Source organism: Bactrocera latifrons, unplaced genomic scaffold (genome assembly GCF_001853355.1).
Source record: "Bactrocera latifrons isolate USDA-ARS-PBARC rearing strain unplaced genomic scaffold, ASM185335v1 scaffold_38, whole genome shotgun sequence".
Taxonomy (NCBI): domain Eukaryota; kingdom Metazoa; phylum Arthropoda; class Insecta; order Diptera; family Tephritidae; genus Bactrocera; species Bactrocera latifrons.
In genome coordinates, this window is record NW_017537023.1 from 1,128,547 (window position 1) to 1,146,634 (window position 18,088).

At 38.7% G+C, this 18,088-nt stretch overlaps 1 protein-coding gene across 1 annotated transcript in view; it reads right to left on the bottom strand.

Annotated features, from left to right (window-relative positions):
• Positions 1-4,462: 4,462 nt before the first annotated feature.
• The window catches only part of LOC108972108 (hemicentin-1), a 126,114-nt gene continuing 112,488 nt past the window's right edge, over positions 4,463-18,088 (bottom strand). Inside the window, exons 5-8 of the mRNA XM_018938587.1 lie at positions 6,963-8,633; positions 6,399-6,914; positions 4,656-5,195; positions 4,463-4,584 (exon numbers count right to left, since the gene is read on the bottom strand). Coding sequence (XP_018794132.1) covers positions 4,463-4,584; positions 4,656-5,195; positions 6,399-6,914; positions 6,963-8,633 — 2,849 coding nt within the window. The remainder of the gene's footprint in view (positions 4,585-4,655; positions 5,196-6,398; positions 6,915-6,962; positions 8,634-18,088) is intronic.

Below are 18,088 nucleotides of genomic sequence, written 5' to 3' on the forward strand. Positions count from 1 at the left end.
ACTATCTATCCACAAAATTGAAAACCATGAATCCAATGAAGTAAACAAAAGCAATTCGGAGACGTTTCTCTTTATTTCAGCAACAGCTTTGTGTTCATGGTTCGAGCGTTTGCCTTCACTTTGCGCCCAAAGTATCACAACACTGGCTATCGTCATTGTGATCACAGCGTCGCTTATGCAACACTCCGTTTTCTTTTGTTTGTATTATTGTTGTGCTTGTAATTGCATTGTGCTCACAGCATCATGCCAACGGTTACGTAAGACCGCCGGTATAAGCTTGTCGGCAGTTGTCGCTTGTCTTACAATTCATATTTCCTCCTTTGGGTGCATTTTTGCGCTCCTTTGGAGGGCTGCCAAGCGCTTTTACTATTTTTTTTTTGTTAGAGATGGCAAGTACAAATATTGGCATTGTTTGGCTTTTGTTCTCGCCCTCCTTGTTATTTGCTGCTCGCAACAGTTTAACACAAATAACACTAATTTTTTATTGAAAAGCGAAAGAGCGTAATAATAATAATTGTAAAATTCCTTAAAATCATTAAGTTCAAATGTAATTGTGTTGCATTGCTATTAGTTTCAGTTTTCTCCTTTAGCTTGTCGCTCCCATTTTATTTCTTCGCTTACCCTCCTTTTAGAAGTCATTTGTTGCTCACCACTGTCAACTAATTAAAGCAACGTAATTTTTGATTGCTTTCATTTACTGTTATGTTTAACAATAGGTCCCGCTCTTCTGCTTTGCCATCGCCCTTAATTTTACATGCTAAATATTGTTAAAATCATAGTAATTTATACTTTTCCGTTTCATTGTTTTTCAAGTGTGCCATATAGAGCAAACTTTTGAGAGACGTATATTGGGGGCAAAGTTATTAATGCGAAATTATTTTAAAATCAGCGAGTTTTGCTAATTGAATTCAGGAGAACTTTGTAAGCAAAAGTTTTCCGTCGAAAATTTTCGAGTGAAGTTTGATCAACTCTGAGCACAATACAATTATGCGCATAAAATTGAAAGTGTTTCGAATTAGGACATTCATCATGCTTAGAAATCGTGTATTGTTTGAAGTCTTAATAGTTATTGAACCGAACTGAAGATCACGAACAATTGCCTACGGGTTCTTAAAAAATCTCTTAGAAAATATGTTTTGTTTTATGGATCGTCTAAAATCTAGTCAAAGCTTTCTCAATTTTCTTAACATAATTAAATTTAGGTAGGTACCTAGAAAGAGTTTGACGACGTATGTAGGCCTTTAGGAGGCTGGTTGTGAAACCACCGCGAACAAAAATCCCTCACTGTATTGTATCCAATCTAAAACACCCTTTGTTTCGGTTGAAGTTCATGAAAAGTGGCAATTAAAGAATGATCATTTTGATAAAAATTTTGAAATTTTAATAAACAAAATAGTACAATTTTGATAGGTTTTCAATATGTGCAAGAAACGCATTGTTGCTTTTACCGGGTTTCACCGGTCGAAAAAACACTTACATCGTGATTCTGAACACTTACCTATGCATATTCATGAGAGCTTTTACAAAATAAGTTGTATCAATTGACGTAGCGGACTTTTGATATGAAATATCGCAAGCGAGTAAATTGCATCAGGAGAACCTACATAAATCATAACCTCTTTATTTGTCGCAACTGCAGCGAAACCAATAACACTAACTTAAATATCTCATGAGATACCAGTGAGCACTGAGCAGAAATGAGAAGAATAAGCACTCTCGAACAACACAAATGAGCATCAATGCCACCAATAACGGATTCTTTAGTTTTTGAGCAACGAAATGAAGTGAACAAATGTTTTGACGCGAAAGTTGGTGCGGAATATTTTATAGAGAAAAATTAAATTGTGTAATATATAGTGAATATTTTTGTGAAATTTTGATGCGTCAAGTTAGTGCGCGTCGTAATAGTTTGATAATAGAGTAATAAAATGTGTGGTGCTTGTGAATAAAGTGTTGTGAAAGTTTCGATTCATGTTTGTGCGCGTTTATATTCTTTTGTTGTTAGTCGATATGAAGGTTGCGGAGACAGGAGCGATGCTGTATGAATGGAAAGCAAACGGTACGTCCATATTATATGTAAATGCATGCATTCATAGATATGCTTATAATTGCTCAAATTAATTATTACATTTTTCTAATAATATATTTTTTAATATGTTTCTGGAAGATTTTTACTTGCTGAACAGAAAATTTTCAGCAAATAAGTTTAAAATTTCTGTATTATGTACATATTAGGTTGTTAAAAAAGTCTTGCGGTATTTTTTTTATTTTGTAACGGTTTGATAACTCATGCCCAGCTTTTGACCGATGCTGTGGCTTCCGGAGCGTGGCACACCTTCGACCACCTCTACACCAGAACGAAGGCGTTGAAACCATCGTTGTGCGGTGGAAATGAAAACTGTATCGGGTCCATAAACTGCAAAAATTTTATTGGCGGCTGGAGATGCATTTTTGCCTTTATCATAGTAGCACTACTGTAAAATATGCCGTATTTTTTCTTTATTTTGCTCCACGAACGACTTAAAAGAACCGACAAGCAATCAAACACGTGTTAGCGCGTGAAATGAGCTTTCCAAAAAGGTATAGCATGACCCGATGCGTTGAATAAAGCTAGAACTACGCGCTCTCAGCGCCAACTAGCGAAAATACCGCAAGACTTTTTTGACAAACTAATGTGTATGCGCTTAGACGAGTGGTATTTTAATACTCTTGGCACATGTAGCTACAGAGTATAATAGTTTTGTTCTCCTAACGATTGTTTGTATCACTTAAAACTAAACGTTATAGATATATGGTTAAATATATATATAACTCATTAGGATGAGGAGAAAATTGGAAATCAAGGTGACTGTCTGTCTGTCCGTGCAGCTGTAACTTAAGAAACAATTAAGATATTTTGATGAAACATCGCATATATAATATGTTCTTTAGCGCTTTTAGCGATCAAAACCGGCTCGTTACTGTGAATAGGAATCGCTACTGCGCAATGGTAATCGAATATTTTTGGCCCGAATTGGATTATATGAATTTGGACAGTATTGTAAATAAAGGCTGGTGAACGTGTTGTCTCACGCAAAGACCCAGTCAATTGGTTGCCTCGGTCGTGCGATTTGACGCCGTTAGACCATTTCCTGTGAAGCTACGATTGATGAATGTTTGAGTTCGCTACATAATGGCATCGGAGGTACTTACACAGGAATAAAGAATTTCATTGATATCCCCAACCATTTTTTTTTCTTTTATTGAAAACCTCGTTAGATTCGAAACTTTCTTTTACTTGAGTCTACGTGCCCTATGCATCGCAAGTTTGAGCCAGTTAAAAACATTCAGTCTTTCTTCCCTTGATATATCCGATGTTGGAAAGTTGATTATTTCTCCGCAACCACTAGCTGGAGTATTCTTATCCATTTGCACGGGTCATATCCTAACCTTTGTACGATTCATATAACGTATCTATCTATCTTTCGTAATGTTCACCGTCATTAAAAGCTAAAAGCCGTCAGGCAGATGCTCCATTAGTCTTATTCATCGACAAGTTTCATAAATTGTGTACAGTTTTACGATTACCACTGACTTATAACCTCTTTTTCTGTGCCTGAGCAGGAAAAGACGAAGCTATCGAAATAGTTATTTAATTTCAAGCTTGATGATGAAGAGACATTATGGAATCGTCCTATCTATGAGAGGCTTCACATAATAACCAAGGGTTAGTAGAAACCCTTTCGAATATAGCAAATACACTTTTTGTTATTCTACTTTACCATTTCAGAACAAGAATGTAGAGTCGTAATCTGGTTTGCACAAGGTTTCAGTTTTCATTAATAGTACAAGTGCTGAGCTTAAACTGTGTAGAGTCGAACTATTTTGGACGAAATTGCGAGGAGAATGTTAAAGCTAAAAACTGAAACTTTCGATGTTTATCAAGCAAGGTTACATTTTCTACTTAGCTAGAGCTTGATTTCGTCAATATTAATCATCGCATAAGCCGCACTCTGGCACGTCCGCGCTGACCTTCCATGTGGGACCTACTGCGAGAACAAACAAAATGCACTCCTTGCCATTGTCACATTCAATAAATTTCAACTTCAATGTGTCAACGCCTGCGTCATGTCAAAATTAGCAACATTTGAAATTCATCCTAAACTCCAACGCCCACACACGCATGCAACGTGAACTGAAAGTAGTTGAAATAGTGAAGGATGCAACTTGCCAATTTAGCGTGAAACGCCTCGAACTCGTACACGTCTCACTACAAAGGCAACTTCAATTTTCATTTCGCTCATTATGCTGAGAATTGCATTGGTGCACTCGCACCCGCCGACGTCCCGCTGTGGCCAGCACGCTGTCTGACCAACCGTACAAATTCCATCCGCTAACTACTTTTGTACGGTCCAACAGCGCTGCGCTGTCTTGCTGGGCCACTGCCGAAATGAGATTACGATTCGACGCCGCATGAAAACATTCAACGAAAGAGCGAACGCCGCATCAGCACAATTATGAATGCAAACATAATCCTTGCGAGCTTTGTCTTTACACGCACGCCAAATGAGGGTGAGATGTTCATGATGCAATGGGAGCTGGGTGCTTTGGACAAGTGGTCAATTGGTGCATTGCACATAGGGAAACTTACACACTATATGCTACTGGGTACTTACACTCGTTGCGCCCCGCGATGGCCGAGTGCGCTAATGGCGTCACTTGGTAGCTATCCGCATCACTGCCAATGCTGCTGCCGCCGCCGCCGCCGCCACCACCACTGCCAAGCGTCGATGTGACATGATAGCCATAACCATTCTGCGAGCCATAGACTGTCATGCCCGCTACAGTGGCGGCGGATTTCTGGTGTTGCTGTTGCTGCTGCTGATGCAGTTGTTCCTCGTTATCCTGCACGGCTGTGAGTGTTAGCTCCATCGCATGCGAATCTAGTGATTTGCTGCTATCCAGACTACCGGTGGGATAATAGGGTGGTGGCGCTTGATTTGTTTGCGCCACTATAGATGGGCGACCCGAGTCGAGATCGTATTCTTTGGCCGGTGAGCTGGCGTTGGTCTTCTTCTTTTTGGATGCCACGCGTCGACAGTGACAAAAGAGCAATAAGAGTCCGACGAGCAGTAGGAATGCAATGGACGAGACGATTATGGCTATTACAGCGGATGTCGTTAGCGTTGATGTCTCAGGCATATATGATTTGCCAACTGCGGTGATTTGCGTTCAAATCCAGCCCAAATGTTTGCGGAGTCGATTGATGAATGGTGACGTGTGAAGAAAAGAAAAAAAAAAATTAGCGGTGAGTTTGGCAAAATGTGAAGTTGTAATGGTGTCATTGGAGTGAACATGAACTTTACAAAGTGTAAGCGAACTCAGGGTTAACCTAAAAAGGTGAGGAAGTAGTGTTTGTTCTACATATATGGATGCATGTATGGTAGCTGTGGATCTCTGCACTTGGTCAGTCATGATAAAAAGGACCTTAAGGAATATTATTGGTATTTAGAGTTTTGGGTAATGAAATACTTGGATACATCGAAATAGTCTGCTAAAACACCAACCCCCTCGTTTATAGTAAATCCCATTTCTTAAGTAGATTAATAGAAATGGAAGTCAGGTAGCGGTTGAAAAACTAAACATTGAATGTAAAATATATTGTATATAAAGCAGGTTGTGCTCAGGGCAATTTTGGAAAAAAAGTGGATGCATTAACTTCGTAGGCGCAGAATCCAATGTCAGCTGAAATGAAGACTATCATAACCCATCTATTTAGTGGTTGTCTTTCTGCCCGCAAAAGGGTAAATGATTCAAACCTCATTCCCTTTTTAGATTTATTTTGTTATGGTCTATAGGATTCTGTCCAAAAATTTTCGAATAGGAAAGACCCCCCACCATCCCACACAAGAAATGAAGCAGACTTTAGTGGAGGACAGTTTGAATATGATAGTCAGCAGAGCCATGGATATTATAAGATACTGTCATGCATCTATTTTGGAATGGCCAACCAGTAAGCAAAGTAGAAACAAAGTTTGGCGGACTCTACAGCCATTATTTCAAGGTTGAGGGATATTTGGACTGTTTAGTTTTAGAACTTTTAGGGATATTATGAAAAGTGTGATATGTGGTGCATAGTGCCGCCAAAGCTACACGAAAAAGAGGGATAACAGGCATTCTCGGCTTTCGTGATTCCTCATCCTGCAAACGTGAATATAAGATTTTTTTTTTCAACTGAAGTAGCTTCCAACAAAAACTGTCGAATTTGCAATGATGGGCTATATATCAGCTAGTTTTGAAATGAAAGAGCAATGTAAACCGCGGTAAAGGCGCTGCCGAGAGGAAGCAATACTTCAAACTAAATACGTCTGGGACACTCACATCAACTTCATTCACTACTTTGTACTGGCTATACTCACTTTCCGCATTCGCATACTGTCCGCAATGGTCGTGATTGGTGCGTAGGCACAATTTCACACGCACCGTAGGTCCCTGCGCCGTCTCCGCCAGCGCCAACGTTATGTCCTCAGCATGGCCCAGTGTACGGCCAGATGCGCTGTAATGTGTCGTTTGTGGAATGTGATTAATTACTGCCTCTTTGAATGTGGCCTCACTGCCGGACGGTAGTAATGTCACTGTATCCACAATCTCCCATGTGGCCATTGGCGTTTCGCGATTCACCAATGATTCGACTATTGCAATTAATGACAGACATGTCGCCGCCACATTGATACCCAGAACGTGCGAGTTGGGATCATAGGTGACATGCAAGGGTGGCGGAATTTTACTGACTTTTGTGGTGGCCAACACTTCGTTGGAGTAGCCCGAACTACCTTTCGAATTCAACGCATACACACGAAACATATAGCTTTGATATTGATCCAACGGCATCACTTTACAGGGATTCTCACGATAGCAATCGAACTCTAGCCAATCTGCTGAGCCGGCACTACTGCCAGCGGTAAAGCTCGCAGCGGCGCTACTGCTGCTGCTACTGCTCACAATGGATGTGGTGTAGGTGTGTGTGGCGCAGTCGGAAAGTGTTTGTTCGCGCGGAGTTGCCACCCGACGATAAGTGACAAGGAATTTTGTGCTCAACAAGCCACCATTGAAGCCCGGTATCCAGCTGAGTATGGCATAATTGTGCGATATTTCCATTACTTTGAGCGCGGTGGGCCGTTCCGGTGCACCCTTGGGTTGCAGTCTAATCTGCGTGCGTATTGTGTCGAGTGGATTGACAGCACGACAAGTGTAGTCGCCATAATCGGAATGCGAGATATGGTTTATGCGCAATATCGAGGTATAGACATCATTATTATCCGTGCGTATTGCAATTTCATAATGACCATCCGAAGACATTGTAAGCGGCGAGGGATTATTTGCAAATTGCCATTGAAATTCTGGCTTCGGATAAGCTTGCACCTTGCACATAACCTCCGCCGACTCGCGCACATCGTAAGCCACCTTATTATACTGATGCAAAACAATCGGCTCGTGTTCGATGCGTAAATGCATGCTCGAGTTGGCCGAGTTCACCTCATTCTCATAGAGACAAGTGTAGAGACCACGATCACCAGGCACCAACTGATTGCCATTTGGCCGCCCTTTGCCGCGGAACTTCAGTATGCTTTGCACGGTGACGACGCCACCTTGACCCTCGGTGGGCGTTGTGCGTATATCATACATCTTACGACCTGGCAGTACCTCCGTGCCATCCTTGATCCAACGTATAATGGGCGTGGGTTTACCTTTGGCGCTGCAAGTGACCGCATAATCGACATCGCCCACACGTCGCGTCATGTGTTGTTGTAGTTTGGCGAGAAATTGTGGTGGCTGGTGTACCTCGAGTATAATCGTAGCCATCTTACCAATACCCAACTCATTAACGGCATGACAGTGATACTTGCCTTCGCTACCGAGATGCGCCTTCGGTATGGAGTATTGTGGTCCTTGCGCCAAAATCTTTTGTGTATTGCTAAACTCACCGTCCACATCACGAAACCAGCGATACTGCGGCACTGGCCAACCGGGCGGATTAGCTGAGCAACTGAGCGTAACACCGTTGCCCACATGCACAATCGGTTTATTCGGTGTTATGTAGGCCTGCCCGGGTCGGTGGCGCACCAACAGCGCCACCGTGGAGTTGCCAACACCTTCTATACGTTTCGAGTTGTAGGGGTTCATCAGATTGACAGCACGACAAATGTAGTTGCCGGCGTGTTCGGCGCGGACTGTTACCAAAGTGAGCAGTTCGCCAGTGAAGCGAAAATCCGGCGCTCCCTCCTTCAACCATTCGATGGTGATGGGCGGTGGATTGGAGGTGACATTACAACGCACCATAACTGTTTCGCCCTCTTCGGCCTCGTGTGTCTTCGATTCGATAACGACAATGGGTGGGAAGAGCACATCAAGTATTATGTCTTTCTCGCCTGATTTGCCCAGCCCATTGTCCGCGTTGCAAGTATATTTGCCCGCATGATGGCGTCCTACGCGATAGATAGTGTGCGTAGGCGTGGCACTAACATATTGCCCGTTGCGTGACCAACGTACGTTGGAGACTTTGGGCTTTGCATCGACATTGCATTCCAATTTGGCGATGTGATCACGTTCGATGCGCAGCGGATTTTGTGGTCCCACTTCGACGCGTGGATAAACTGCAAGTAAATAAGATAATAATGGCGTAATTAGAAGAAGCACACAAATGTATCGATAGAGCTTCTTCAAGGCTTATTTCAGGGGTTTAATGTATAGACCCCGATATCGCTGGAGCTGCAGGTCGTAAGGTTGTTTTACTTATAATTTCATATTGGTTTGGATAGAATTGGTCCCGATAATTTATAGTGAATCGATTTCATCTCGAAAGTACTCTGTTTAATCTTTGGTTATCCTTATTATATTGTGTGAAGTGCCCATGGTGAGTTTAAATAAAACTCGTTTATAAATGTAATTGAGAGTGGTAACATCTCACTGTCAGATATTGCTCTCTACAGTGGTGGGATAAATGTGGTTCATTTGGGTATGGTGAAAAAATTATAATGATTTCGGGGTAAAAGTTCCATAAAGTGAAGAGGAAAATACCGAACTGATCACGGGTATTGAAGTATTTTGGCATGTTGTATTAAAATTACTGTAGACTGAAAGTTTACTTCGAATAAGAAGTCAAGCTAAGCGCAACTCTTACAAACCAGTAGAAGTAATAACTGTGCACAATTAAGGACATTTTTGGGTGTCAAAGACCACAGTAAACGGCTAAACTTTTTTTTTTGGGAATTTCAACTATGGTGTATTAAATTTGGTGAACTTAGCTATGTTGGAAATTGTTTTTTGATAATTTCCAGCGCGATGTTTTTTGTGTGGTGAATTCAACTGTGGTGTGTTAAATGTGGTGAACTTAGCTTTGCTAATTTTTTTTTTTTTTTTGATAATTAAAAGCGCCATACTTTTGTGTGTTGAGTTCAAATTTGATGAGTTAAATTGTGATACATTGAGGTATGGTAAAAAAACGTATTATAATTTCAAGCGCTTTAAAGAAGATGAAGTAAATTAAAACTTTCTTGCTTTAATTAAGAGCTGAGTTAAAGCTTACTTCAAGAAGGAGCTCACACTAATATTATCTCACAACGAATTGATTACAATAAACACGATTTGGATGTGTGGCGTTGATTATATTTTAGACAATATCGAAATTGGCACATGTGTGTTGAACTATGGTAGGTTAAGCATGAATAGTTATGGTGTGGTGAAAAAATATATTTTGTGGTGAATTAAATTGTGATAGAACAAATATGGAAAGTTCAGGTGTTTTAAAAAAATATATCGTTGTTAGAACTGACAGGGAGTGTGGTGAGTTTGTGCTTGTTTGGTTTATGTATGTTGGTTTATCTGTAGGCCAATCAAGATGTGGTGAGTTGACATTAGACTAATATACCATATATAAAAAACTGTTAAGGTGTGGTAAAAAATTTAATGTGTGTTAAATTCAGTTGTGTTAGGAGTTCTGGCGTTAATAAATCGATTTTACAAAAGTAAGGGAGTATGGTGGTGTTTATGCTTGTTCAACTTGTGCATGGTGGCTTATCTGTAGGGAAGTTAAGATGTGGTGAGCTGACATTAAACTAATATATCAACACATACAATTTTAGCTCTTTGATGTCTTCAATTTTGTATCTTTATACTGATCTTCAATATTCACTGAATTATGACCTATGTAAATAATATATATTAAGCCCCTTACACAAATAAGCGAAGAGCACATTTGACTTTTTATGAGCTTACACTAAATCTTTACAAATTGCAACAACTAAATATTAAAATATGCAGTTAAATTGCAACCTTTTTACAGAAATTCACCATAGCAGTGGTGAATTTAAGTTCGTTATTAATATATAATTTTTTTTTAAGTGCCTTAAGAAATACTTAAAACAGAAAATTTTTCAATAAAATTTTTTGGCAGAATTTTATAACGTCAGCCGCATTGAGTTATCTGAGATCACTACAGTCCTTCAGATCCCTAATGTCCTCATAGTACATGGTAATTAATGCTTCCTATTTTCATTCACTTAAAATTCATAATAGCATCTCACTCCCCACCCCTCATTGACCATTGCGGACATCTGTTAATATTCCCAAAAGCCTATGTTTACGATAGCGGTAAATTCGGCTCGCTTGCATTGGCTGTAATAAATATGAATATCAATTTTATGCAGCAAATTGTGTGCAACGCATCAAAATGCTGCCAGGCATGGCGGCTCACTTATAACGGTAAATGCAAATTTTTTTGGTATGCGTGTTCATATTTAATTTGTAAATGCTGCCACGAAAGTAGCAGCCCCCAACCACTCAGTGCGACTTTTAGCGCTGTCGTTGCGCACACACACATACTCACATACTTGCGTATATACATATATAAAGATGTATTCATGCCATCAATGCCACTCATGCAGGCAGGCGCATAAATGTTGGTTGATAGCTGAAAAATGGCAAAACTTGTTTGTGTTGCGGGAACTGTGTGGCAAGATATGAGGGAGCCGCAAGCGTAAATAACGATGACAGCAAAACGTTGCGTTGCGTGAGAGGACGCGCTTCAGCGCTTTAAAATTGTTTTTTGTTGTTTTTGGAAATTGTTGTCGCTGTTGCACATTTTTGTTGTTGTTGTTTTTTGTTGCAACTATAACAACTTTTTTGTTGTTTTTAGTAATTGTTGTTGTTTTAAATTTTTTAGTTGCACTTTTTTTCGCATTTTTTTTTTTGGAATTGCTGTTTTTAATTTTTGTTGTTGTTTTTGGCAATTGTTGTTATTGTTATTATTTTGTTGCTGTCGTTGTTTGTAAGTCTTTTTAACAATTTGTTGCACCTACAGCTTTTATTGGAATTGTTGTTACACATTTTCGTTGTTGTTTTTTTATTGCTATTGTTTTTTTGCAATCACTGGTTTTACATGTTGTTTTGGAAATTGTTATTATTGGCAATTGTTGTTTTTGGCAATTGTTGTTGTTGTAATTTTTTTTGCTGTCGTTGTTACCATTATAGGTTTTATAAAAATTGTTGTTTTTAAATTTTTATATTATTATTATTATTACTGTTGTTGTAAATGTTTTTGTTGTTGTTGTTATGATTGCCATTTTCACAACATCTGTCAACCGCTAATAACAGCCTCGGCCCACTCGTTGCTGTCATCTCACCTTTATTTCTCTTATTCAACCTGCCGTCCTTGACTCACCCCATCGCTAGTCTTCGTCGGTTGCAGAAATAAAGTTGTCGTTCAACGCGTGTTGACAACGTTCATTGCCGCTGCGCCGTTATGTACACGCCTGTCGTTCCTGCCACACACGCTGTTGTCGCTCAATTAAATGTGCCACATTGGTTGTTTTTTTTGTTTATCCTTGTTTTTGTTATTGTTGATTTTTCATATACGCATTCATTATTGTTTTATATAGTACATATACATATATATATACATATACATATACATATATATATATATATATAAAACATCCGTTAGCATCGATAGTTCGCCATTGCATAGGCGCTCTGCACTGACGCGGCCGCCAAAGGGCCGTCGGCTGCGGTTGAACTCGTTAGAAACGAAGCTGAAGCAAGTTGGTTATTTGTACCTACTAACGTTCATAAGCTTATGACCCATAATAGTTTGACTTTTGTCCAGCTACTATGCCTACAAACACAAATACATATACATATATGTATATGTGCATGTGCCAGATTTTTATGATCCGTGACGTTGGACATTTCCTGCTCAAGGGGTGTGTGTGTTGTTGTTGTTGTTATTATTATTGCCATCGCCATGGAACGCCCAGCGGCATCATTTAAATTAAGTGAAATTGCACGTAAATGTCGGTCATTAGCAGCGAGAAAACATATGCATTGCTTTCTGCCCATGCACAGCCATAAAGAGGTTCCACATACACGCATACATGTGTATGCATGTGTAGACGTGCACAACTGCATTAAAAAAGGCGGATGTGAAGCCTGTCCACAGGGTTCGGTAAACTTTGTTTATTGCCGCCTAAGTGTAGATATTGGTGTCATAAACCAATGTGTCGTCAGGGGATAGCGGAAAGATCGCGTTGCTATTGTTGTTACCTGCTGATAACAAAAACAAGTAGGTTACTCTACCAATAATATTGTTTAAACTTGGAAATTAGATACAAACGGTTGCGGTAGAAGTGGAGCTTGAATGGGGAACAAAATTAATACGCGGTCACATCATTTTGCAGTTTCCTTCATCAATGAGAAGTATAAAATTTACAATGGTCAAGAAAGGGACAGTCTAGTGAGAAATTTCGCTACCTTTCAGAAACCGAATTTCGGTTTCAGATCACAAATACTGTGGATTCTTCTGAGAGAAACTCTTTCATAATCCAATATGCTCTTTTTCAAAACAAAGTTCTTCGCAGAATACATTCAAAGTTAAAGTTTCTAGGAGGATGGTCTGCGATCTGTTACGATTTTTTTGTGGTTTTCAAGATAAAAATTACGTACGACTTCAGAAAACATAATAATTCGGAACTTGTAAGTTAATCTTCTGCAATCTACTGTAATTGTTGTTGCCTTCAAGACAAAGCCGACTTTCTGTCGCAGAAGAAGTACCAAGTCAAAAATTAAGTTATAACAAGTACTCATTACTATGGAGGAGAATCAAATAATGGCACAAAATTCTAAATAAGAATCTCGTTTCATGAAATATGGTTAAACCAGCCTTGTTTTCTTGCTTTGATCTTTCAGTTTTGCTAAACTTACATATGGCAAGTAATTGCAACTTCGGTATAAAAAACAGCGAGTTAGTGTATATTATAAATACTCTTACAAGTTTGGTCCCATGAATAGATTACAAAAGGTTTGGTAAATTGGCGGACTTTTTCTGGAGCTCTAGCTACCGTGCGTTTTGGCGCCCAGAACTCCTTGGTATGGATCAAAACGTCTGTCGGATATCGACTCAAAATATATATTCATATAGAAACTGTGTCACCGAGATGTCTAGCGAAAGCTGAATAGTAAATCTTACTTCAGCATCTTAGAAGGCTAGTCCGCTGTCCAAATCCACAAAGCGCTTTGAGCCTATCACAAATACATGTGGTGAGGTGGCTAATGTCATGTTTCCTGGTTCGCCGTAGGTAGGATGGCCGAGGCGTTCCAACCTTGGTCATTGGAGGAGAAAGTACCTGGATATTTCCACCTCAACTATCAGTTTTGACAACTTGCACCTGATAAGGTTTTTAGCTTTATCGCATGAATGCCTATGGGACAATGTCGTGTAAGCGCCTCAACCATTGCGGCAGAATGAACTTCGCTAAGGGGAAGTAGTAGTTCAGTAAATCTTCTGCATTCTTCTGAAATCCGAAATGATCTTGCAGTAGCACAATAACACGTCATCGACCAGCGCTTGATAAGAGCACACGAGATACCCTCGTTTACGCTAATTTTCGATGACCCAGTGCCGGATTTCGGCTGCAATTGTTGGTATTTTCCGCTAAATATTATCTTCTAGGTGATCTACGCACAGAGACAATAATCTCGAGACTTAAAGTCACTTGAGCATCCGCGTCGATTTAGACCTAACAATTAAGCCAAAAATAGAGCTCCTCAGACGACAGGAATTTCCGATGAAAAAAGACAAAGCAGTAGTCACCGGAGAAAGATAATTTACTTAATAAACTTAAACTATTTGGAATATTGAAACATGGCGTGATGAAATGGCAAACCTTACTGAACATGCTGAAAATTACACACATTTGCCTAGAAATCATGTAATTTTTATTGATAGATGCTGTATGTATTAAGTTTATGTTTAGATCACCCAAAACGAAGCGTCGAAGACCCCAAGACGTTTATATTTAAATGATCAACGCGAGCAGTTAAGTCGATTTAGTCATGCCCATCTCCATCTGCTGGTCTGTCTGTCTATACGTGAACAAGTCCTTAAGTTTTTGAGACATCCATCTGAAATTTTATACAAGTTAAAAAAAAAAAGTGGTAATTTCTTCGAATCGCTGATAATGGATATTTATAGCATATAACTGGCATCAATTTAGGAACTGTAAAACCATGAGAAGCGATGTAATAACCAACTAAACTCAGCTCCAATTTTAATTACACTGATAATAATCGCGGAAAAAACCTTTAAGCCTGCTAAAGAAGTATGGTATGACATTTTTTATCTATTGCCGACCATTATAATAATAATACCCAACGATTACCCTCCTCCCGCCCAACCGACGCGCGGCACGCAATCCGCGAACGAGCGGAATTAGCCGAGTCATAAAAGGCAAGAGAGTTTTAAGCGTTGCGATCTTAAGCTGCTCAGCTAGAGAAACAAAAATTTCAACAGCCAAAATTAAGAATTCGATTAAAGTTTATAATTTTTAAATGTTACTTATTAAGAGTAGATAAAATTTTTTTTTTTTATGGTAAAGAGAGAATCTGTTAGATCAAATGTGCTGGAATGAGAATTGAAATCGTGACATATACGGCGGAATGGTTCGTTTAACTCGAAACTTGTTCTAGAAAATTTTAAAAGCAAAGGTTTAAACTGTATGGTAGAGCGAGCGGGAATTTTAAAATTAATATCAGACAAGCGAGATGGGCTACATACTGACCCATTGATGAGTTTTACAAGAAATATTATACCAAGCATTTCCCTACGACTAGCGAGTGTAGGGAGATTTATAAGTTTTAAACGGTTAGTGTAAGGGGGAAGATTTAAACTGGAAACCCAATGTAAATGATTTAAGGCAAAAAGTAAAAATTGTTTTTGAACGGACTCTATTTTCTCAGAATGAACTAGATAACAAGGGTTCCATACCACGGAAGCATACTCCAATATAGGCCTCACCAAAGGTGTAAAAAGAATTTTCGTGGTAAGCGGATCTCTAAATTCTTTAGACCAACGTTTAACAAAAGAAGATGTTTGAAGATTAAAATTGAGTTTGGGGCCCATAGTTACTCCCAAGTCAACAAAACTGCATACTTGCTCCAGCCGTAAGTTTTGTATTACGCATGAAGTAGGGTCTACAGATCTACGTGAAAAGCACATCGTTTTACATTTTTTAAGATTCAATGGCAAGTCATTTCTATCAAACCAAGAAACTATTTTATTTAAGTCTGTTTGCAACTGACATCTTTCACTATTTGAGGTGAATGATTTAAAAAGTTTTACATCGTCAGCATATAACAAAACGTTTGAAAACTTAACAACAGGTTAATAAATAACAAGAAGAGAATTGGACCAAGATGGCTACCTTGAGGAACACCTGAAGGAACACTGATTATGTCGGAAAGAGTATCGTTAAATATGACTTGTTGAATTCCATTACTAAGATAAGAAGCAACCCATTTTAGAAATATTGGTTGAAAACCAAGAAGATCAAGTTTATTCARAAGMWWTGAGTGGTTTACTTTATCAAAAGCTTTACTAAAATCTGTGTATATAACATCAGTATTCTTATTCTCCCTAAAGCCTTATAGTAGTGTTCTTTATGAAATAACTTGCTACTTTTGAAGACAGCTTATGTATAATTGAAGCAGAATATTTATAAAGATTGCTCAATTAAAAAAAAAAAAAAAAAAAAAAAAAAAAAAAAAAAAAAAAAAAAAAAAAAAAAAAAAAAAAAAAAAAAAAAAAAAAAAAAAAACATCAAATTTATCGAAGAATGTTTTTTATTATTCCAAAAAAATGTGTTTTTTGAAGATTATCTTTTACAATTGTTGGCCGTGTGACTCAACGAAGTGTTCTCTCAATAAATCCATTGATTGAGGCGAAATTTTTATTGTAACCAAATGTCGCCGAGATCACGAGTTTTAATTTTAGGTATGAATTAGTCAGTTATCAGCGCGATTGAAGTCGTTAATAATTTCATTCCTATTTTAGTTAGTGGTTCGAATCCAGCCCCCAAGCACTTAATAGCCAATTCTCGCAATCAAGCTCTTGCTTCCTTTTGCCTGTAAAAATGCCTTTCATCAGTATTCCCAGTTACAACTGTTTGCAGCAGGCAAATTGCTTCTATTTATAGGTACGTGGTAATTTGTGTATGTGTGTGCGTGTGTATGCATTTCAGCTCGTCACTGTGACGCCAGGGTTCAACGAGCGAAAAAATGTGTAAATTGAATTTTCCGCCATGCGCGAAAGCGGAATAAACGCATGCACGCACACATTTACACGCACACGTGCCATATGTTTATGCAACAAAAGCAATGCAAGAAATTTAAAAGCTATAACGTTACATTGTATCGCTGCTTTGTGACAATATTGCGTTGTGAAGAGCGTTTTTTTTGAACTCCGCGCTGCTTGTTTTTCTCGTTTTGTGCCACATTCTCATCTAGTTTTTGCATTTTCATGCGACACGCATGAAGTTAAATCAGTCAAAAGTATATGCATATATATATATATATATATACATATATACATAATATACACATACATATAAATAAAAGAGACATACATATAAACCTGCTTGATTGCATATTTCTCTCATTTACACGCACACTTTTCTGAAACACTTTAAATATATGTTCACCTTGGCTGCACACTGTTCATTAAAAATATGTGTACGCGTGTTTACAAACATACATATATCCCGTTTTTGCCTCTTTCTCTCCGTTTCGCTTTGTTCTCTTTCGCGCCTTTTCATTTCACTATTCGCCCATTTTCCGTCTTGTCAACTCAATACAATTTTTATTTCTTCCTTTGCCTTTATTTCTTTCCCTTCATTGTTGTTGTTATGCGTAGGTACTTAATGTGTCACGGTTACGTGCAATTGGCATGCAATTAATGGTTTAATAAAAAATCACTCCCAGCACGTTTAATTGAAATTTTCGCAATTCGCTTTCTTTCACAACTCAACTGAAGTTCGTACTCTTTTTGGAATAAAAAACGGATGAGAAAGCGGTAGGGAAATTTGTACTTAAAAGTTAGCATTCGAACTTTTGAAGTTTCAGTTTTAAATTCTTGTCAAACTTTGAGACTTTACTTCTGTAGCTAACTATACAAACGGTTCCAAAATAGACGTCGGAGTAGGGACCGCTGTAGATTCCAATCATCTTGATATCTTTTGCTTTATCCGGCTACCAAACTCAGCTAGTAACTTCCAAGTGGAAGTAATAAGCATAGGGAAAATCTAAGGAGCTCTATTGAATAACTATGGGAAAATACGGAAAGCTATAATATACATAGTTAGCCATGCGGCGTTGCTAGCCTTGTCCCCAAAAATTAATTCCAGCATAATTAAAATATGTAGGAAGGCTTTAAGCTCACTGACAGGTCAACTTCACTTGTCCATAATTTGTGGCAACGTTCGGCAACGAAAAAGTAGATGAACCGGCAAAGTCAATAGTCTCTACAGCGAATCAGGGGCAGGCAGCGAGGAACGACCAAGAGGTAGCTTGGTACGCATATTGAACAAATTGCTCAGAACAGATGAGAATCTATCGGGTGATTTTTTAAGAGCTTGATAACTTTTTAAAAAAAAAAAACGCATAAAATTTGCAAAATCTCATCGGTTCTTTATTTGAAACGTTAGATTGGTTCATGACATTTACTTTTTGAAGATAATTTCATTTAAATGTTGACCGCGGCTGCGTCTTAGGTGGTCCATTC